This window comes from Carassius carassius, chromosome 31 (assembly GCF_963082965.1).
Source record: "Carassius carassius chromosome 31, fCarCar2.1, whole genome shotgun sequence".
Lineage (NCBI taxonomy): Eukaryota > Metazoa > Chordata > Actinopteri > Cypriniformes > Cyprinidae > Carassius > Carassius carassius.
The window spans coordinates 28942377-28966714 of NC_081785.1; the positions used below are offsets into that span (position 1 = coordinate 28942377).

Below are 24338 nucleotides of genomic sequence, written 5' to 3' on the forward strand. Positions count from 1 at the left end.
CTCTCTGGGATCGCTTTACATACAGAGATAGAGAGATCCACGTCCTCCTCTACACATGCTCAAAACACAGATGCCTCATGACGGTCAATATGGAGTTTTCTAATAATCAATGTTTCCCTCTTAACTGGCTTTATGTGTATCTTTTCTGAGTGTGTGTGATCGTACATGAAAGCCTTCACTTTGATTGGATCTGTTGCACAGTGTCCCATATGCATGCGCAGTTGTCCAGGCTTCGTTTTCCCCCCACATCTGATGCCATGTGAAGGGCGCGCGGACTGACGGCTCTCAACAGCTGCGACATGAGCACATGGAGCGAAACGCACAGCAACAAATGAGAGCGCTCATCACGCTTATCCATGTTTACATATACAGGTAGAAGGAGAAAGTTTTCAGCACTACTTGCTAATGATCTCTAGCAATTCTGTTCAAGTGCCTCATTCAGGTGTGAGGAACCGCTGAAGCAGCTCTAGAATCCACACCTGTGATGAGCTCTGACTTGTGCAAATAAAGAATTGACCATGGCAATACTAGATGCACTGTGATCAACTCTGCTGTGCTGAAGGGATGACATTAAGTTTACAGTTTGATTTTAGTTTAATTCTCTACTTTAAGAATCTGGCCAAAAATGAATGAATGATGGGGCCTCATTCATGCAACAGGAACAGAACACATTTGAATTGAATTGAATGAAATCTTGATGCAACAACAATTTATGTGAATTAATTTTGCGTGTCATGGATGAGGCCAATTATGCAAGATTATTAAATTTACTTGTATAGCCTCTGATGCTATGCATGACCAGATGTGAGTTATGAAACTTAATTAACCTTTAAAAACATGACAAATTATTTTTGCATTTATGCTACAGTACCTGTTTAGCATGTCAGCTACTTTTGTGATCACTTCTGTTTTAAAAAAGTAGTTGGTTGTTAACACAAGCTATACAGTCAGAATTATGTTCACTCTTTATAATAAATTTCTCTGAAACCCATGACAAACTCTTTTCGTCCAAGACTGTTTAATTAAAAAAAAGTGTTTTAAGGAGTAATAGCAGTAAAAACATTAGCAGTTTGTGATCTAAAAGTGTTGTTTCCAAATGTCAGCTTCATTGAAGAACTATACAAATCCCTAAAGTGACAGAGGTAAACGTTAGTCAAAAGATTTCTTTCCAGCATGTTTGTATTAACATTAACACCGTCACGTTAGACAGACCATGTCGATTACTGCGGTACACACTACAAAGTTCAGTTTGGGAAATGCCGAGCTCTAATGAGTTATGTTAGAATATTGTTATACAAAAACACAAGGATTGGCTAACGTGGGCCGGCTGCTGCTTTCGTCTCGATCCAGTGAGGCGTCCTCAGTGAAGCTGCTTCTGTAGATGTTTACGAAGGTCAAAGTTCACAAATGCCCATGAGATTCACAGGTAAAAAGCAGACCGAAAATTACACATTACAAGTGGACAAGTCACTTCAAACGTCAAACTAGAATCCGAGGGATCGTTGGGCAGCGTAGTCGTCTTGGAAGGCCACTTTCTAGTGCTTAGAGAAGCCTCTGGCTCCCAGGTTGGATGTGGGTGAGAAGGATGTATGGAGGTATTCATTCAAGAGTCCAGTTCCTGGCACGCACCCTTCCTGTTGCCCCTCGAGCGCTGGAACCCGTGTCGGGCTCAGGACCGGGGTCTCAGGCCCCTCAGCTACACTTGCAGGATTTGACGATCATGTTGGAGAGCTGCTCCACTTTAGGTGTTCGGCCCACATAGTAGAGGATGGTGAGCGGCTCCAGGTCTTGAGGAACGCAGCAGGGGGAAGCGGACGCCTCGGGGTTCAGCGTGTTGTACAGGCTCAGCAGCTGCCCAGAAATCAGGAGACACATTGCACATTTTATTTCTACAGCACAGATTGTTTAAAAGCAGATTCACAGTCATAAACGGGACAATAACTCTAAATAGTGTAAAATTAATCAGTAATGAAACATTCAATTAAAGCAGTCCATTACTGCATCAAATAATTTATATACAAATGAATAATTTGCTCACACTCGTGTCATTCCAAAACTTTTTGACTTTCTTCCATGAAACACAAAAGACTGATGCATCTAGTGATTTTGTCGTTTCAGTTCTTACGGAATGTTTTGCTAATTCAGTTTTTGTTTAATTTGGTGATTGAACTCTTTATGCTTTCATGTGCATCACTACAAAAGATATTCAGCGCAGTGTTCATGCCTCCATCTTCAATACTGAGCACGAATAGAGACAGAGACCTATGATGACACTTGTGAGGAACAGACTAAAATTTCAAGTCTAAATGGACCAGGGACACAATGATAATGGTGTGTTATTGAATGTAGCTCTCAAATAGAATGTTGAGAATCTACATATTAAAATGTAAAGATGAGGTCAGATTTGAGTTGCACAAGAACCAATGACATGGGGGCAGTCATGGGGGTAAATTTTTTGCTGAAAGAAGAATACTTTTTTTTTTTTTCATTGATGTATCGTTTGTTAGGAGGACAACTTTTAGCTGAGATGCAAATAAAAAAATCATAATATTGAGAAAATCCCCTTTACAGTTGTCCAAATTAAGTCCTAAGCAATGCATATTACTAATCAAAAACTAAGTTTTGATATATTTACAGTAGGGGTTAGGAAAATTTACAAAATATCTTCATGGAACATGATTTTTACTTAATTTCGTAATGATTTTTGGCATAAAATAAAAATCAATAATTTTGACCCATACAATGTATTGTTGGCTATTACTAGAAATATACCCCAGCGACATAAGACAGGTTTTGTTCTCCAGGGTCACATTTCGTATCATTGACCTCTCATCTGATATGACATGTCTTGAAGTGCCAAATTTGTATTTATGCAAACACAACTGAATCTACAAATGTGATGGAAGATTTTCAATGAATAATGACTGTTTCTCACACAAAGCATCATGTGACTTCAGAAGGGTTTAGTCTTGGGTCTTGACTACACCTCGACTTTAATGGTGCATTGTGACAAGAGGGGCAGGGCCAAGAGCCATATGAATGGAGCGAGTCCAGTGGAGTTAATGAGAATGAGCAACACCTACACCACTCACCGGGCTCGAATACCGCGGAGGAGCTCCGGAAGGATAAAAAGAGGAGGAATCACAGTGAAGGACGAGAGAGGACCAGGCCTGGGTTTCATTTTGTGTTTTGATTTTGTTTGTGCGCGGCAGTCGTCCGTGAGGGGCTGTTGCACTGATTTGTGTTTCTTTTATTATTTTGTGTTAAAATTTTATTTAAATGTTTGCCGGTTCCTGCCTCCTTCTTCCCGTACTACGAATGTCATTTCATTTGTGCCAAAACCCATGAGGAAGGAGGGACAAACTGCCGCAGATCCCTCGCCACTGTGGTGAATCCGTGATACCATCAAGCATGTTGGGGCAGTCTGACGCGATGGACGCTCGAGGCTGGAGTGAGTAGCCGGGGGGACGGACAAGCTTGCTGTCGGCCACCTGGGATGTGGAGAGACGGCTGCAGTCCGTGATGGAGTGGTGGAGTCGCCTCGTCCATGGCGGCAGATTGCTCCGCCATGTTCGATGGCACCGCGGATTCACCACAGCGGCAAGGGATCTTCGGTTTCGGCACCAATGTAACAATGTTCGTAGTATGGGAAGAAGGAGGCGGAAACCGGCAAACATTTAATTAAATATTTAATAATAAAATAAACACAAAACAGCTCGACAGCCCCTCGCGGACGACTGCCACGCACAAACACAAACAAAATCAAAACACAAAATAAAACCCAGGCACGGACCTCCGCGGGACTCAAAACTGTTGAGGGGTGCAGGTTTCGCTCATTCTCATTAACTCCACCGGGCTTGCTCTGTTCCCACGGCTCTTGGCCCTGCCACACTCATCACAGGCATCTTTGAATATTTCTTTCCATTTCATTCATTGTATTGAAAAGAGCAGCTTGGACATTTTTCAAACAGTATTCTTTTTTCCACAAAAGAAAGTAAGTCAGTGGGGTTAAACTGGCATGAAGTTGATGACGTTTGAAGGAGACTCTCACCGAGCTGTGCGTGGTGTCAGCGCTGCGGAGGTATGGGCATGGCCCCGAGCAGAAGTTAGCATGATACCCTTTTGGTTCGTGGATCCACCTCCAGCCCAGATCCTGCCGGAAGTCAATGTACAGCGGCCGAACGCAGCAGTTCTCCTCATAGTTTCTGAAAGCAGAAGAAAGCAGTCACTTCCTCCATCTGTCCATTCACATCCTCATGCTCTTTGGCTCCTGGCGTGGATTCTGCACTCATTCAGAGATGTTTCCATGCACTTTTCACTTGGATGTTTCTTAGACTTCTATTTCGGTTCTGTATGGCCTTATAAACATGTCAGACAGTCTTTTGAGGATCAGAAATTCCACTGTAAGGTGTGTCATATTTTCCCTCCTGGATCTGACCCAGGTGTGGGGTGCTAACAGAGAGCCACACACTAAGGAGCCAGTGCACTACACAGCATACTGGGACAAATCTAAACTTGCAAGCTCTTGCAGAGCCTCCCATTCGCTTCGAGCAGTTAGGTGCCAATTAAAAAGTGAATTCTTACAAGGAAAATCTCTCCAGACACATGAGGTGCACTGCTGCTTACTGCAACACAAAGCAGGGATGTGAATTTGGATTTTACCATCTTTGATGAGAGAGCAGATCTAATTCAGCTTGCATTCCTGCCTACAGAATAACATTTACAGCATGTTTATGCATTTGGCAGATATTTGTATATGAAGTTGTTTGCATTGCACTTGAAGTATTAGAGTTCATGCATTCCCTGGGAATTAAATCAATGACCGGAGCTCCAGATTTGCAAAATTTCACTATTAAGACTTAAAATTATTTTTCGATTTTTTTTCACATTGTATTGTATTGTATTTTTGCAGGCCCAAGCCATAAGTTAGCATCAACTTGGTTTCCTCCACAAAACCCCAAGAGGATTCTTCCACTGGCTTTCGGAATATTACATTTTGTAATTTTGAAGCCTCAATCCCACCAGAAGTGAAAAGCTAAACATATGCTATAAACAAAATAGTCCATGCTCACATGATTTCAGCATCACCATCATTAAGCTTCAGTCTTCATTTGAAAACTATTTCCCTAAAAGTTTGAGTTAGAATGGTTTGCGAGAGTGCGATTATACACATAATGAGGCTGTGAAAGCCAGACATTAGATGAGCATCCCACAATAGTCCCATTTAGACGCTTGCGTAAAATCTTTCAAAATATCTTGGGAGACTATCTTGAGCTTGTGTTCACCGCAGACCTTACTTCAAACATTTAACCCTAAACCCATTAAAAAACCACTGACTTCAGGACAGTAGAACCAGAAGTGCTAAAACGCTAACTGGTTTCTGGTTTGGCCTACAAAAACACATCATCCCTGCAGACATCTATACTGTGTGATGATGCCTTAAGTTGAAGAAAACGCTCACGAGAAGCAGTAGTTGGTGTCCAGCGCGCGTTTGCGTCGTCTAGAGGTGGGCAGCACATCCAGCCGGTGTGGCGGCAGCATCATCAGGATCAGATGAGGGAGAAGCTGCTCCTTCTGCCTTCTTAGTCGACCCAAATCCCAGCGGTTGTGCTCTTCGTACTCACTCTCCATCCCTGAGAACGCAGCAGAAGCACAGTCAGTCTAAAACTCACACACAGGCTCACATTACAAACCTTAAAGCCTGGCTCAGAGTAAAAATGGTCACCTAATTACAATCTAATGTTCATCGGAGTGTTTGGATGGGCTTTTACATCCAGTTCAGTCATGTTCAACTGCAATGTTACAGCTGGCAGATAATGAACGCAAAACTACCTTTTTGATATCAAAGCATAATTTGTATAGCATAACAGTACATGGATGGCAAAATTAAATCTAGTTTAAATCATCTTAAAAAAACTGCTCGTGTAAAATGTTTTTAGTACATTTTCTTTTTTTTTTTACATTAAATTTAAAGACTTGTATCAAATAAAAGTTCAGATTTATTGGACTATGACCCAGTCATGAGGGTCTTTGAGTGTCTTTGTGATTTCACTGCAGGTTGTTTTCTACCAGACATATTTTCTTGTTGCATGTCTTGCATGAAATGCATTGCAATCTCAGGACAATCTGAAAATTAATTTTAATATCCGTCTGAATGAAATGCATTTTTATATTTCTGCAGAATGCATAGTTTTAAGCAGTTTGGCCCAGCCACAAAAAGAGCCATGTTACTCAAACAATATAGTATCTAATAAATAAATGAGGTAGCATCATCATGTTTACTTTTAAGCACTCAAGCACAAGAGTTCACAGAGTGTCTAATGTGTACTGCACTCACAAAACAGCAAGAGCTTTCTCAAAACAAAACCAATCTTCACACAACTTGTCAGAGTCAGTCTGCTCAGGTTTCTAGTCGTGATACAGCGAGCTTTTCCGAGAAACAACTAGTCACTGGAGCTGACAAACTTCCCACAACCATACGGTCTGCCCTGCCTGAAAAGTTAATAACAGATGGAAAATTTGACGTCTACACACGTTTTCCACTCGTGTTGTCATTACAGCTGTTTTCTGAGATTTCTGCATCATTGTTTTACCACTTTGTTATGTGCTATCATTTAAGTATCATCGGTTTCAGATAAAAGCACCCCAAAGCAAGAACTGCATTATGTATCAGAACAGTCTCGCTACAAAGTGGATCAGAGCGCACGCTGACGTCTGGATTCAGCTTCAGCAGCACTTATTCCTGTTGAGAAGTGGAAGAGCTATCCTGAAGCCCAGCACAGACAGCAGCTCCAGCTCTCCGTCTCCTTGAGCATCTGTGTATTCAATCTGTTTGTGATAGCAAAAGCAGCTTGGGTCCCAGGAGAGGCGTTGCCAGTAGATACGGACAGCCCTCTTTCATTGCGAGCCAAGAGTCTGAGTGCCCGCAGTGGCGGTGCATTCCAGCCAGCGCGTTCCCAAAACCCCAGACACCCTCGAGGCCCTCAGAACTAAGTGAGATTCCATACGGCAGCGCATTACCATGATCACTGTGTCTGACCGCTGCTGGACGGAGCGCCGAGGCCTTTATCTCAGCAAAACGCATGAGCGATGAAGGTGTGACGAGATGAGCTGATGGTACATCACAAGAGCTTATGGAAGAAACCTGAGAAACTGAGCAGTCATCATATTGTCGACTGTAAAAAGATTACAGGAGTATATTTTGGGGCAGCTGTTGCCTAAAGGTTAGAGAGTTGGACTTGTAACCCGAAGGTCGCAGGTTCGAGTCTCTGTGCTCGCAGGAGTTGTAGGTGGGGGAGGGAGTTAATGAACAGCACTCTCTTCCACCCTCAATACCCATGGCTGAAGTGCCCTCGAGCAAGTGATAGTGATAAGTGATGTGACATTCAGCCAAGTATGGTGACACATACTCAGAATTCGAGCAGTGAACACACACCCGGAGCAGTGAGCAGCCATTTATGCTGCGGCACCCGGGGAACAGTTTGGGGTTTGATGCCTTGCTCAAGGGCACCTAAGTAATGGTTTTACCAGCCTGAGATTCGAACCAACAACTCTAGATTTAGGAGTCAAACTCTCTAACCACTAGGCCATGACTTCAGTGCAAGATACTGACCCCCAAGTTGCTCCCCGGGTGCTGGATTTCTGCTCCAGGTGTGTGTTCACTTCTCACTGCTGTGTGTGTGCACTTGTATGGGTTACCATACTTGGAAAATGTCACTTTTTTCACTCTCACTTTCATTTTACAAGAAAATACTATTTCAGTCTGTATTCTTTAAAATTTCACATGTCATTCAATATGTTACTTGACATTTCTTTGGAATTATTTGTTTAATGAATCCCTACTGCACAGACTCTGGACCCAAACGATTCACTACTGCACAGACTCTGGCTCAAAATGACGTAATTTTCACAAGATGACAGCGGTCATACTGGGATGTTTTGGCTTTACATTTCTATAATGGAAGGAAGTGAAGATGCACCGTTCACCTTTTTTTACAGTCTATGCCATAGAATGTAATATAACAACAGCATACCACTCCTTTAAAATCTCTGCTTGCAAAGGTTCTGCATGATCTTCTTGTCCTAAACATTCTCAGGGTCTCAATGAGGCTCAAATTGGTCTGGCAAAATTGACGCCATTGTTAACATTTACAGGTGAGGCTTCATTGAAACAGGAACTAAACAGGGGTCAATTTCCTGAAAGTTCTGTAATTACAAACAGAGTTTAATGGAACTTGTGTCCATAGTTAGCTAATGATGCTTTTGGGAAACGTCCCCAGGTTGTTTGAGACAGACTGGGAAGAGAGGTGCTGCAATAATGTAAAATATGTGTAATATATTGCGTTTTTGGAACAATCAAGCATGAAAATCTATGCTAGTAAACCCCAAAAACCAACTCAAGACTTTGTAAAAGAGCATAAAAGAACCCCTTTAATATGGTCATAAAAAAAACAAACAAAAAAAAACCTATAGACTTTAGAGTCTTGTCTGAATAACACAAATACAGTACAAGTGGGACCAATAACTACGCTGCATAATCACAATAACATAAATACTCTTCAGAATCATAACAAACTATGATAAATTTATTTTAATTGTAGTTATGCAAAAAAAGCATAACAATTAGAAATTGTCCAATCATTGCATGTTGGATTCTGAACACTTGAACAGCACTGTTTTGCTTCACTCACCTTTGAATCTGACCTCCAACACCTCATTGACGTTCTCAACGATGTCTCCGTTGGGACTGAACGTGTGGCACGGGCAGTGAACGCTGACCTCTAGGCCAAGGTTGGTCTCTAAAAAAAGTGGAACACCACACAGTTAGAGATACATTTTCTCTGCAAATATCTCATTCCAGATTCTGTGTGTGTTTGGACATTCATAGCCTTGCCTTCACAGCATCTTCTGAGCAACTGCTACTCACAGTATTTTAGCCCACATTATACTGCTTCTGCATTACTAAACTCTGTTCAAGTAACGGCACTCTTAAAGATTTTGGCTCATCATAAGGAGCTAGAACTGTGCAGTTCACAGGCCAATTCTGAAAGGTTTGTGACATTCATTTAAGATCGGTTTTCAAACTGTCATCATTTTCTGAGATATGCAAACTCATCTTTGGTCATTCATTGTAATCATTCCCCAGTTATGGACAGTGATTCCTACATAGATTGAATCTTTAGTGACTTGATTGATTGGATTGAGTTCAATAATAAATAGAGTTTAAAATGAGTATTCCCTTTATATCTGACTGTACAGTAGAAAATACAGAAAGTACAATTTTTTTTGGTGCAGTTTATCATATTACAGCACAAGAAGCAGTCACTGTGCGGTCAGAATCACTCATCACAACTCAACTTTGGGATTTTTTTCACATTTGTACTTGCTCTGCCAATATTTTCACTAATTATACTGACAGCTGTAAATTCATACACACACATTTGCTGGAAAACCACAGCATACAGTGAAAAACACTGATTTGTTTATCATTTTAATGGATGATTCCACCAAAACATCAAAGGCTTGTAGAGTGTATTTCATTCACTGATTAGTCACTGATTACTTCACCATTAATTAAAAAAAAAAGTGAAAGTACAGTAGAAACTGTAAATCCCACACCAATGTTTTTTTTTCAGTGCCGCTGACATTACATGAATTCCAACAACAATCTTAAGTACGCAGACCAAAATGTGTTGTTTACATGACATAAATGCACATTTTCTATCTGATCAATTAATGCAACACATTATATTAGTTCACATATCACCAGGACAGACCTCTGTATCGTTATGCCATGATGTAATAGTGTTTGGTGAAGGCTAACTTACCTCTGTACATGAGCCACTCCCGTATGGTCTCAGTGACGTCAAATGAAACCCATTCCGGCGTTCCTTTAGTCAGAACGTTCTTGCCGCCGATGTAACGCTGCTTAGCGATGTGCTCATCTGGACGAAGAATCTACCAAAACACATGCAGCATGTTAGTTTAAAAGTCGCTCAAACAAACAGAATGTGCTTTAAAATCTTGGCAGAATGATCGTATTTACAAGTTGTACGCACATGAACGCCACCATAAAATGGTATTTATACGTGGGAAACTCAGTGTTTTCTTTAAGCAGAATTTAAGATTTTTTGTTTTGTTTTCACTTACATTAATGCTAAGCTGTATGTAAAAAACAGTATTGTACAAATAATATAGAATATATAATGATTTAGTTTACAGCATAAAAAACATCCAATGCATTCTTTATCTATGTTTTTTTTTTAACGTACCTGACTTCATAATTTTGACTAGTCTCGGCCTCAGACGTCAAGCCCACAGACTGATGCATACAGCACACAAAAATATGCTGCGTTCCAGGCAGGTTTTTGAGTTCGCAAGTCACGACTTCAAACCACGACTCACGTCTTTGTTTCAGGCAAGTCACGCCAAACTGCTTGAGCGCAAAATTTTTTTAGCTAGATTATTAATTTTATTGCAACGTTATATTGTCCTAAAGTCTATTTCTCACCTTGTACCACTTGCATAAACACCGCATTCGTAGGCAATATTATTCGCAGGGGCTGCCATTGTTGTTTCGCGGGATATGTGACGTCAGAGTTCGGAATTGGGAGTACGTCGATCTAATACGAGTTCAAGAGTTCACCGTTCCAGTGCACTTTCACTGTTAGAAGGTTGGAAAAACACGGGTTACGGGTTGCCTGGAACGCGGCATTAGAAACACTTTGGGAGTTTCAAAGTCGCCATCGGATTGGTTGAATTAAACAGTATTTCTGGGAGATGTGCATGTCGTGTTCCCACTGGAAACTAAAATGCAGTGATGTCCCAGGAGTTCTACACACCAGTCTGTTATTGTGGGGACATTTTCATGCCCCCGAACATGATTGGTTGCTTTACCTGTCAGTCATATGGCCTCTTTGGCGGTCCTTGGCCATTCAAAGTGCCCATAGTTCCCAGACCTACTACCGTCTGTCTGAAGACTAACTCTTCAGTGACTCTGAACATTAAACTGAGATATGAGCAAAGTTTTTTAACATGGAAAATAATGACACATGTGATCTTGAGGAGAACACAAACTTTCTCCTGTACACGTACAGACAGACAGAGATTAATCCAGACACCGGAGCTGCCCGGGGCCAAACATGTCTGCTCTCTCACTCATGGAAAAACTGAGTTGTGGAGTCTGATAGCCCATAATACAGCACGTCAACGCCTGCGAACTCAGTCAACACACGCTGAGCACTTCACCACGTATACGCCTCTGATTGACAGCTACATTTGAATGCAGGTGAAGATTCTTGTTCAGAACCAGTTGCATTCATTTTAAATACTGGAGCTGAATATTTTCCATGATGTTGACGGTTCTTGAACTGAACTCTGGCAGACATCAGCTCTGTTCCTCTCTGTCTACATAGACAGCATCCTAGACAGAAACTCATAAGGGAGCAGTTGAGAAAGTATTTGTAGCATGATACTTTCTAAATCACACAAATAACTTTGTAGTGATACTTTTCAATACTGAATTAATTACAAGGCACTTTGAAATGCTTGATTCCGATTGGCCATTAGGGCCGTTTTTGATTTCTAACATGAATGAAAGCGAGGCTGTGAGGGATTGAAGTATGGATTGGACTGCTATTTAACAACATAACGATTGTTCTGACAAAATAAAACTTTCAGCAAACAAAAACTCCATAAAACTGTTTTGAAATTAGTGAGTTGTGAAAATTTTGTGATGTACGACAACTAGATACTCTAGATCGAAAAAGGTCTATCCCTTTAAATCTGTGTTACATTCAATTTGGTGTCGAGCCTGACTGTAATGATTCAAGATTCAAGCTTTTTATTCGCCACATACACGATTATATAGAGCATATATAACCAGCAGTGAAGCTCATCCAAGAAGACGCTACAATCTTGCGTCCCTCTTATAGCCTAATTATTGATTAAAAAATGAAATTTGAGGACTTCAATATTAATAACAATGTAATGTTGTAGTGTTCATCCTCTCTATATAACATATAGCGATATATAAAATAAGATTATAAGATAATAAACAGGTTTTATATAGGTTTCATAAGATTTAAAAACAGCTTCATCTCAAATCAATATTTCATGTCCCCGTAATTATTTATGAGGTGAAAAGATGTGTAATAAGTAGTTACAGGTTCTTGTTTGAACTTGTTTGTTCATCTTGGCTAAAATATGCTTTTTAAGAACTGTTTTTCTTCACAGAAACATTGCAGTTAGTGAGCTAATGAAAAAATTTAACTCAACATATCAATATTTTGTGACCAATTATTTACGTATGTGCCAAGCAGCTGTGTAATAGGCAGGATTAAACCTGTCAGGGTTTATTTTGCAATAACAACCATCCAGATGTACAATATCCCTTAAACCTATAGTTAATATTTCTTCTTTCTCCCTTTGGATATCTTTTGCTAATCTCTTCACAGTGTATTCTGGGATCGCCTTCTCCATGATGAATAGTGTACACTGTGCACTATTTACTCCAGTGCAGGTCTAGTGTATCCAGGTATTTAAAGTGCACTTCTTGTAGGAGTTTTCAGAGTGAATACAATGCTTGCACTATTTATACAATAAAATGGCACAGAATAGTGCATAAATTGGGATGTTACTGCTAATGTTTCCTGCATTGTGCTGCACCACAACTAATTTGACAGGACCATGGCACGAGAACTTATGTTTTAACCCAGTTTGAGTTTGCAGACTGAATCTAATATGCACAAAAAAACAAAGATAATATTCTCACATGATGTGTGATTCACAAATGAATGACTCATATGGTTGGTTTAATGACACTCCTCAGTCTCAAATGCATGAGCTATGGGTTTGATCAGTTTAATAACTGACTGAATCACTAACTGAAGTCATTAATGTTGTCATGTCCAACTCAAAATCAACCAAGAGCTGAGTGCCTCCAGACACTTAAAGCAGTGTCATCTCTGAGCTCAAAGAATCATTAATGTGTTTGTTAAGGAAGCAAATTTATTGATCCTTAACCACTTCTGATCCTTGGCTGTGAAATCAGACCACAGGCAATAAGCATAACATTTTTATTTTTAATGAAATTAGTGTAATATATATATATATATATATATATAGTGGTGGGCCGTTATCGGCGTTAACGTGCTGCGTTATCAGGCGATAAAAAAAAATTGCCATTAATCTATTCTCAAAGTTGGATTGGGAGCTGGGTCTATACTAAGCAAGCTTTGATGACTTTCACCTTGATATTTTATATAACCGACTGACTGAGGCCAGCCTAAAAAGATGCTCAGGACAGTTGACGGGCCACTGCTGCGCATCGTCACGAAAGCTTATCTTTTTCACGTGTTTTTAAGCCTTACCGCTTGTCGATTTAAACATTAAAGCATCCAAACACAAGACGCGGAAAAGCTGAACAGAGTATCTGGTTACTCGCGCTCTGTATTCGGTGCGCACGAGAGAGAGAACCACGTATCACGGACAGCGACACTGAACTGAGCTCTCTTCTGCGAAGTTCTCCTCGAAGTCCCTCCTGCACCTGAACGAACAAATACAAATCGCAGTTTGAACAAACAAAAAGATGTGAAAGAGCCCAATTCAGCACCGTGGTGTTCTGGTGTTCAGGCTCACGCAGAGAAAGGCGTCTCAAAACACTTGAACACCGAATCTGCTTCTTTTTGCTTGTGTGCCGACAAATACATACAAAATATGTCAAAATATCCACCTTGGAAATTATGCTCGAAAAAATTGTCAGTTATTTCTTAAGTGAAAGTAAACAGTTGAGGAAAAAAAGGGGATGTGTATTATATTGGATGCGTTCATCGTCTCTTAAAGTGACCGCGCCTAATTTAGCGACTTGCTGCTGTAATGTTAATCCAAGAAAATGAAAATGAAAATCACTCACTGCTCTTGACTGAATTACTTAGTTTTAACAGTAAAACCAAAAATTATTCAGACAACAGATATGTTTTTTATATATATATATAGCAAAACTGTAATAATGTGAGAAATGTTGAAGGTGTCTGAATAAATGTAGGTTTGATTGTATATTTCATTTTTACATTGAAGACTATCCAGTGCTATTTTACATTTAATTATTTGGTTTCTGTACCTTGACACCTACAAACTTGAAAAAAACTTAAACATTGTGTAAATAGCACAAATAAAAAAAAAAAAAGGAACATACAAATTAAACAATTTCAAACAGGGCCCACTGGTACAACCTTCAGCGGGGCCCCACAGCTGCTCACGCCTGTTTCACACATACTCAGTGCGTGTGCAGTCCGTGTGCACGCAGCATGGACTCGATGTGTTTTCACACATGACGCGTCTGCAGTTCGCTACTCGGTACTGGAATCCGTTAACATGGGTGCGTAAAAAAATATGCAACGCATACGCACTGCAGACGGAGTATGTGTGAAACAGGCATAAGGTTGTTTGCAACTTGTGCAATGTGGAATTAGTTTACAGCTTTTTCAAGCACTGTGTGATGCATTTTGGAAACAGGAGATGAGCCCCTTTTCTAATGCACCATCTAGCTTGAGAAACCCCTTCTCAAAGACTTACTGTGTGTCACTTTTATTTGGGTAACACACATATTCTGAATGCCCTCGGCAGAATTTGAATGAGCCATTTTAATCTAGATTAATTTCAAGATCACAGTGAGATTAATCTAGATTAAAAAAATTAATCTATGCCCACCTCTAATATATATATATATATATAATATATATTTTTTTAACAATACTTAGTCTTTGATATTTTGTATTTCATGATATTAAATAATATTTACCTCTGAATTATGCATAGTTTAATTCTAAAGAAAATAACATATTAGATTAGATTAAATTAACAGTGTTTAAGTTATGTAAACACAATGATATTTTATATTTCTTTTAAATATCTATTTATTTAATTTTAATAGATTTTTTCATTTGATTCAATGGATCAAAGTATCATTTCATGTTTTTCCCATCATATTTCTATATTCAAAATTTCATATATAAAACATTGCATTAATGCATTAACGTCAGGTGTGTCAAACAGTCAAATAAATAATGCTTCTGCAGTCTAAACTAGTCTAAACTAACTGATTTTATTTGATTGGTATCACCTTGGTGTATCATATCGACAATGGTTTAAACTTAAAATTCTCAATAAAACAAATATTAATGGTGAAAAACATACAAGAAAAAACTATTTCAAAATTTCATGTTTAATTCAATGCGTTACTTGCCGTTTCTTTGTAACCGTTTGTAAAATTTACTCACCCCCCCCCCCCCCCCCCAGTGTACATTTAATAAGGTTAGAGAAAACCCTTATAGAGGTAAAATATTCCCTAGGAAATCAATTTAAAGAGGCAAGTATTGGCCTGTAATTGTAAAGTTATTGTTTAGAAGGTGCTCCTAACATTTTCACAGTAATTACAAATTTGTTAACTGTGCAATTATAAGAGGAAACCATAGACAGTTCATGTCTTACAAAGGTATCTCATCTATCGTCTTCACTACAAGTTCAGTAGAAAATCCAAAGCCCCTTGAAAGCAGCTGTAAGCGGCCCCTCGCTGTCTGACGCTTCAGTCTGCCAGATAAAATCAGCATCCGCCGCGGCTCCGGAGCACGGAGGTCCCACAACTGCTTGGCCCATGAAAAGCAGGCTGGGATAAGTAGGTTCTGGAGGGCTGCGAGGAGCTAATCTAACATCCTGTGAGACCGCGGCTGGGGGCGGAGGTCCGTGGAGAGCAGTTGAGCGGCCCACGCCAGAATGTGGGGGCGAATCGCTCACTTCACGCCCCCCCTGACCCCAGCGCTCTCTCCAGCTTATGAGGGGAGACTTGAGACCAACGGCTCCTTTACAGGAAATGCTGGAACCCAATCAGGGCTCTCAGGATCCCACAGGAGATCCAGGGGGAAACTGAGCGGAATTCCCTACTGTGAATACAACACCTATAGAAAACATACTTGCGGAATGAATCTGTTATATAACGAGTGGCAGGGTTTTATATTGCGGTTAGAGGCATCGGCATGTGAAAGTAAAGCTCGGAGTTCTCAGAATGCTTCTTTTGTTCGCTTGCAATTGTGCAAATGTTCTTCTGTATAATCCATCAGCACCTGGAATACAGATCAGGCCTGGAAAAGACTCGCGCTCGATCTGAGCTCAGAACAGTGCCATCATCTTTCTCTGTGTCTGTGTTTGTTCTGTGTGTGGAAACTAGTGTCTGAGGCTCATGTGAAGGATGTGTTGTACGTATGAACTACTCATATGTTAAAGCATCGAAGATAATTAAACCAAGTACTATAGAAAACAAATGATCACTTTAACTGATCATTAAAAAGTTATTAAGGTTTGGTTCATTGATAAAAAATATTCACTATACAGTACACTACTATTGGGGATTTTTTTTTTATGTTTTTGAACAAATTGACGTCTCTTCCAACATCTCGTCTTCTAAAGACCCTTTAATTTTTTTTATTCTACTCCTGTGTTACTGACTGATCTGCAGAAAGCACTTTACCTCCCATCATTCAAAGACGTACACAACCTCAGGCTTTGTGTGAGTTTATGAAATAGTTTTGGATTTATAATGTTTGTAGCTACCAGTAAGACTGTCATACGCTGAGCTCAGTTTGACATACTGTTCATGTAAATCCATTCCACAGAGTTCTGCAGATTTTCCCTTAAAAATTAGTAGAGAAAACATCCAGAAATCCCACCTGGGCCTGATCATAAATCCTCTAAGTCTTCTTGGAAAAATAAAGTCTTAACCCTATAAAGCCTACTGTATTATATTTGAAGGACTCCAAATGATCAACAACATGATCAAACTCTTCTGTTAAACCTGTTTCACACACACTGTCCTTGTGTCTTCTGTCTCTGATTGAGTGTTTTATCCAGTCAAAGCTCTTCTAGTGTAATTGTACAAGTGTCCAGCATCAGCTCGACTCAAATCTTGAGTGGTTTGATCAAGTAAAGGTCAGAATAAGGTCAGTAATATCTCCAGATGAACTCTTACTGGACTGAAGCAGCTCAGCTTTACTTGATTCTCCATCAATCATGTTTTAGAGTCTCAAATCTGATCCTCAGGATCTTTTGAGGAGTGTTTGTTTCCAGAAGCTTTACTTTCACTGTTCCTCAGCGGAGGAATGATCTTCACAAGCTTCCAGAACATCTCACATCTTCTGAGGAGCTTTTATTTCTTCAGCTCTCCATCACTGTGTTATATGTGCGGATCAATTACATCTCATCTCATTACTGCAGATATACTGTAGAGCACAGACTCCTATTTACATCAGGTTATGTCAGTATATGCTCTACTGTTATTACAGGCATCATAATTTCATCATATAAATATATCAGCATCTGCTCTGTTTGAGTCTCTAAATAAAACTGAGCGTTTTTTCCCTCCATATTCTCACTGTATCAGACTATAAGGAGCCATAAAAGCCTGATTGATCAAATATGATACTCCAAAAAATTCCAAATTCCATTTGAAATAATTCGAGTTTTCTGCCCATCATTTCAGATGATATAGGGTTCATGTGAAGAGTGTGATTATCACCTGGTAGAGCTCGATGCGCTGCTCGTTTCTCTTGGCGCTGGAGTTCGGCACACGCAGCGCACGAAACTCTGCCCGGAACAGGTTGGTGGCGTTCTTCTCCATGCTGGAGACGTTGAAGCGGAACACTTTTGATGTTATTCCCTTGGGGCAGTAGGGAAGGTCATCTGTAATGGGAGAGGTCAGAGGTCAGTTCCTGTCAGAGAACAGTCATCGGTTTCCTCTGATTACTCATTCAGGCAAACCTCTCACCCATCTGTTTATGCTTTGTGGCACAGAAGTTCAGAAATGCGAAAATGAAAGCCAAATGTGTACATTCTGTGTGAATCTGTGTTAAAGTGTAATGTATTTCTGTGATGCACAGCTGTATTTTCAGCATCATTCCTCCAGTCTTCAGTGTCACATGATCTTCAGAAATCAGAATAATATGATGATTTGCTGCTCAAGAAACATTTCTGATTATTATCAATGTTGAAAACTGTTGTGCTGCACAGTATTTTTGTGTAAATTCTGATTCATTTTATTTTTCAGGATTCACAGATTAATAGAAAGTAAAAAAAAACAGCATTTATTTAGAAATCTGTTGGTAACATTATAAATGTCTTTACTGTCACCTTTGATTAATTTAATGTGTCCTTGCTCAATGAAAGTATGACTTCCATCCCATGTTGAGCACTGTTTTTTTTTTTTGGGTTACTATAACATTTTTAAAGAAAAAAGATTTAAAGTCATCTATTTATTCAATTTCTACATAAACATTTTGGTGCATTTCATGTTTGTCCAGTCAGTGGGAATCTTTGCTTATGTACTTTCAGTTGATTTGAAATTTCATCCAAACTTCAAATTAATTTAAGCATGAAAATTTAGTGAATCATAATTTTGCATACAGATTTTACGCACAAACATGTATGCTACGGCAATTAACACACTGCTTAACATTCTAAAGTCTTCCAGTTAATTTAACCAACTTTAATTTTAGCATTTTATTGAACACTTTTAAAAAGCTGTAAAGCGCTTCTTCTGCTTTGTCTTAGGTCTAACGCTAGAGTCTGTGCTCACTGATGACAGACCACAATCCATTAGCGATCCACTAAATTCCTGACTGGCTGGCTGGCGAGTCAGATGTGGAATATTTATGTAATATGAACAGATTATGCCAGATCTGGCCAGACGCGCTGCACATACTGTACCTCATGCAAACCACACACTTATGCAAGCCTCCTTCTTGATTTTGGTGCACAAAATGCTAACATGTACAAAGTCACACCATCTTTCCATGTGGTGCACACAATGCACCAAAATCAAAAAAGAACGCAGTGCAAAAGTGCAGGGAATGAGCATGCACACAGAAAGATGGTGTGACTTTGTGCATTTGTGGTTAACAACAGGTATATCTTTGGAGAATGCAGTGGCTGTTAACCAAAACCGTCTCTCCGTAAGCTTCTCACACCACTCTCCTTCTTTAAAAACCCACTTTGAGATTTGAAATTCTAATCAACTCTTCGGTTTCCTTCTAGATGATCTCATTTTTCCTACTGCTGTGTTTTAGGTGGATTTCACATTATGGCTGATTTTCACCGGGGCTGTAGCTCGTAGCTCATTTGTTCCATGAATGGAAGTGCAGGGATTGTTGCTATAAATGAAGTCGAATACAAAGATTAGTGTGCATTCATCAGATACGGGTCAACCGGGCAGAGAGTGATGTCACCGCGATCGCACGTTTGCCCAAACACCTCCAGGGTTCACAAACCAGAAAGAAAGCCAAACCAGTGATATGTTTGTATTGTGGTAGCAGTTTACAATGATATTCTGTTTGCTAATATTAATTAATTGCATAGTAAACATGAACTAAGAATGAAAAAATACTTCATTGATCTTAGATAATTTAACCATTTACTAAGACATTATTAAAATCAAAAGTTATACTTGTTTATATTGTTTACATTTATTTTTATTAAATTACACCCAATATATTGCTTATTTTATTTAATATTAATTAAAGCATTAGTTAATGTTAACGAAATTGATCCTATTTTAAAGCGCTGCCAGTATTATTTAGATTCTTGTTATAGTTGTATTGCTATTGTAAATTAATTTTTTATACTTTCAGATTTATTTTTAATGTGAGTAATTTTTATTATTATTTTAAACAAGGTTTGTTAGGTATTTCCAGTTAGTAATTTCAGTGCTTTAATTTTTTTTTTATTATATATATTTTTTTATTATAATATTAGCATTTTATTGTAATTTTAGTGCTTTTTTATAGTATTTGTATTTTATTTTAACTTTCTTTCAATAAACAATATTTTAATTGCCTGATACAATTAAATAATTTCAGCCTCTTGTAGACCTTATTGGTTACTTACAGACAATTATAAACTTCAATAGTTTTAATTGTTTATATTTTGCTTATTAAATTACTTTTATCATTTCTAAGCACTTTATCGTGATTTTTACATTTTATTATTATTATTTTATTACTTTTAAAGAAGGTATTGGTATTTATGATGTGTAAGTTTTATACAAAAAGTATCTTTATCAATAAACCAAACTTTTAAGAACAGAACTTTCAATAAAAACTAAAATTAGAACCAAATTTTTATACAATCTTTATACAACAGAGAGAGAAAAAAAACATCTAAAAGAGATTAATAAACATTAATAATAAGAAATAATGCAATCAGTTTCATCCACAATACTACGATGGAAAAAATGTGTAATAATTGTAACCTTTATTAGTAACAGAGCTTATTTCCTGCAATAATCCAAAATGTAATAGAAAATTCTTAATAGGTTTTCGTGGAGGAATCCAGAGTGATACTGTTGGGTTGGTTTATGACAGTTTGAGGATCAGGAAGATAATTACTTGTATTAGGAACTCCAAGGTTTATCCAATATGTTTTCCCAATTACTGAGAAATGTCACTACTATCACACCTCCTTACAACATATCAAAATCAACAGGAAAGTTGATTAAATATCTAATCCTGGAAGAATAGTATGAAGTCCAGCTAATAGTGCAGAGCTGTAAGGGTTAAATCATTTGTAACCGCCAAAGATACAGCCATGAGAACAGATAAGAGCGGACTGAATGCAAATCAAAGCAACTTGTAAAGGCTGAAGAAGACACACAATCTGTGAAGAACATCGTGTGTTTTCTTTCAGGTCCTGTGCTGTCTTTTTTCTGCTTCCAAATGGCAAGTCCGAAGTGAAATGATGTCATGCGGTAAATATTCTGAGTGCATTTATCAAGCGCGGTATAATAGTGAGAAGAGTGATTGTTTGACTCCTGCGGTCGTTATTTGAAGTATCTTTGAGTGAACGTGGAATCCCTCAAATAAATGACACGACGGCTGAAAGGCCGCAGACTGTGAGATGAGATAATGCGCAAAAACCTTCTGCTGACTCCAGCGCTCACGTGACTGCGAAATAAGAGATGAAGAGAAGGAAAAACTGTGTGTGTGTTAGTGTGTTTTGGCCTGCAAATGCAATCTCTGTTTTGCTTGGAAATGACATCACCTTCTTACTATTAAACATATCAGAAGGGCTGCTTTCTGCAGCTCTGATCCACGTCCATCGCTCTCTGGCAGCCAGGAGACTGCCACCGTCTGCTAACTGGGTGTTCCTCCATCAACAAAGAGCATTTTCTGGAAAGTTGACTGTGACGATGGCAGGGTTTTCAAGTGCCAATCAGTCAACGACTGGAGAGACTGGAACGCAGGTGCACGGCTTTATCTCGCTCTGCTCTGGGTTAATGGATAAACAGGTATGGAATGGCAAAAATGCTTTCCAATGTTGTCACGCAATCATTTTTGGATGCAAATACACCCAGAGCCGATAAGAAAGCGTAACCTGTTGATGCACTCAAAGCCAATGCTGGGACGCCTGGAAAAGCATGATGTGTAAATGATTCCACACACCACAAGCTTCCAAAACTCAGTGCATGAAAAGGCATTACTTTAGCTGATGTGTATGGAACATGAATATACTTTACTCCATCCACCCTCATCCTCCCTTACGGCGCTTGCTGAAACTGAAAACTGCTTGATGGAAAGAAAAAGGATCCTGTTGCCAGGCCACAAATGTGCGTCTTCCCAGTGGAGTGCTAAAATTCTTTTGTGAAGGCTCCAGTGGGACTCTATTTAAAAATAGCACTGAGCACTTGCATAGTGGCGTGGGGTGATAATCATTTAATACGAAGCACTTAAAAATATACATCTATTTGATGCAATCACCTGCTGCCATCATAAAGAAGAGCGTGCATGCATAAGCTTTCAAAATTCTTCCTTTCCGAGGAAAAAAGTTGCCTCCTTGACTTGCACTCTCAAGCTCAAGCCATATTTTGTCAAATCAGATGCTCTCTAGAATGATAAAGTCCCTCCTCCTTATACCACCTGCCATCAACTACCAACAGCAGGCAGCCAATCACAGTTCACAGCTGTGACACGATGAGCAAATTAAAAAATATATGTTCCACTTAAACTTAAGAAATAACTTGTCAAGTAGGGTTTTTGAAAGAATTAGCCTCTAAAAATAAAAAAGATATTTCAGACCATTCGGATCAGAATCCTCTGGAGAAACTCAAACCATCAGTTGTCTGAGGAACGTTCCAAATGGAACTCAGAGGTTCCTGCGAGAACGTAAGGGTTCTTTATTGGCGTTCCATAACATCCATGGAATCTTTCCATTCCATAAAAAGTAATTTATACTGGAAAAATGTTGAGAAAAATCAGTCTAAGAATTTTTTTTGGGGGGGTTGCAGAATGGTTCTTCAATGACATCACTGCAAAAAAACCCCCACAAAAAAACAATTGAAGCCTTTATTTTTAAGAGTACAATAAGCCCACAAGGGAAGATCTTGAAATACTGTTTATATAGAAGTTCATGTCATCCAGCAACTGCTCAGTTTGGACCGTCTGGTTCTGATCTCACTAAAACCCATCAGCTCTCCACAATCTCTTGTCTCGCCTTTGAACAGCTTCACCGTGCAATCAAGTGTGCTAAACTAGGAAGACATTCACACAACTGACTGTGTCCTCAAATCATCTGGGGCCCGTTTGGACTTGGACGGGGCCCAGAGACACATGGAAAATTGACCCTCCGATGAACGAACAGACCAGACAAACCATGCAAATGGTTTTCAGATGTCGAGTCGTTCCCTTTATTATCAGGACTGATTAAAACCTGTTTAGTGAATCTCCTCGTGTGAACGTGAGTCAGAGCTGCACTATCATCACCTTCCTGCAACAACTTCAGAAGAACTTTCACAAACACAGTGACATTATATAACAGTTTTAATGAGATAAACAAATGCTTAGAAATACTTTAAACTGCACGGCTTATATTGCACCCTGCTCTCTAGATATTGTTATCAGCCCTGGCCATTAGAAAACCAGACCAGTTTTTCGTATTTGCATTTATATGAGCGACTGATCTATTAGTTATTTAAAAGCGTTACTATAAATGAACATCCACGGAAAGCCCCGTCTCCGGTGTGACACCTCCTCCTCGTTGTGGACTTACTGTTCTCAGGGGAGCCCTGGATCATGTTGAATTTGTGTATCTCTTTAGCGTAGTATTCGGTCTCGGTGTTGTCCTGGCCGCAGCTCTGGTGTCGGTCTCGTCCTAACTCCTCCAGCAGTTCCCTAGTGCTGTTATAGAGGGCCAGCACTTGATAGGGCACCTGATTAGGGCCCAGGGTCTGCGGAGGGCTGGTCAGCCGCAGCTTGCTGAGGATCTGACCCCGGATGGCCTCCACCCTCTTCTTCTTGATGTGGTCGATGTCCACCGTGGTGCAGGTGGACAGAGAGAAACTCATGGTCACACTGTTTAAGAGAAGGAAAAACAGCAGTCCTCTGCCCAAATGCATGGTTTGTTCTGTACACTTGTCACACTAGTAAACACAGTTCCAGTTCAGTTGAATAGGTTTAGAAAGATAATGAGACTAATTCCAGGTTGTCCTCTCTATGGGCTGGAGTTCAAGTGCTGAGCCTGTTTCCTCCATGAGAGTCCATTCTGCAACTTTATTCCATAGAAACACAACACAGTAATCCCATAACATCCTTAAACATCCATCACTGGTGCTTTACAAGGAACCAGACTTTCAGAATAGCGTTCCCCAGTCGCATTTCCCCTGACCCGAGCGCAGTGAAGGACTCCCGAAGCCTCTCGTGTCAGATGCACGCGCTGAGTGCCAGGCTTATTTCGCTCCCGCTGCGCTTTTATAGTCAGAGCCGGAGTGACGTGTGCGGTGGGCGGAGCTCTCCGCCGCTCTCCCATTCATACAGTCGCTTTTATATAATAGCTAACGCATATAAAATGTAATTGCATATTACGTAACCAAAAGCGATGGAAACGAATTGAATATTTTAGAAATGACTGTGCAATCCTAATTATCTAAACGCCAAATGTCCTTCTCTGGCTCACTCTGAGCGCTGGGTTTGTGAAGTTTGTGCGCCTCCTGCTGGATGTGTAGTCTGATTTAAAAGCACCTTATATCTTCATAATAATCACGTCTGTGCCGTTTCTAGAGAAATGCAACACTTTATTTGAAGTCACTCGTGATTATTTTTCATGCAATTAGCAGGGTTCCAGAATAGTTTCCTTTAAGCAGATCTTTATTATGATTGCATTGCAACCATCTTTTTTATTTTTTATTTATGCAACATAGCGCGGATCTGGTGATCTTCATTCAGATTTCACTGTCCATGACATATTTCAGTTTGCATGAAGTCACGTTACAGTGGGAACATGCATTTCAACATTTCTATATATGG

The 24338-nt window shown here is 39.5% G+C and overlaps 1 protein-coding gene across 1 annotated transcript; it reads right to left on the bottom strand.

Moving 5' to 3' along the window:
• Positions 1–1001: 1001 nt before the first annotated feature.
• On the bottom strand, positions 1002–23751 carry LOC132111843 (transforming growth factor beta-3 proprotein-like). Its single transcript, XM_059519471.1, has 7 exons — positions 23086–23751; positions 17567–17730; positions 9828–9957; positions 8691–8798; positions 5462–5633; positions 4052–4205; positions 1002–1851 (listed from the first exon to the last, which is right to left on the bottom strand). The coding sequence occupies exons 1-7, from the start codon at positions 23429–23431 to the stop codon at positions 1693–1695; spliced, it is 1233 nt and encodes a 410-aa protein (XP_059375454.1). The 5' UTR covers positions 23432–23751; the 3' UTR covers positions 1002–1692.
• Between the last annotated feature and the right edge of the window lie 587 nt (positions 23752–24338).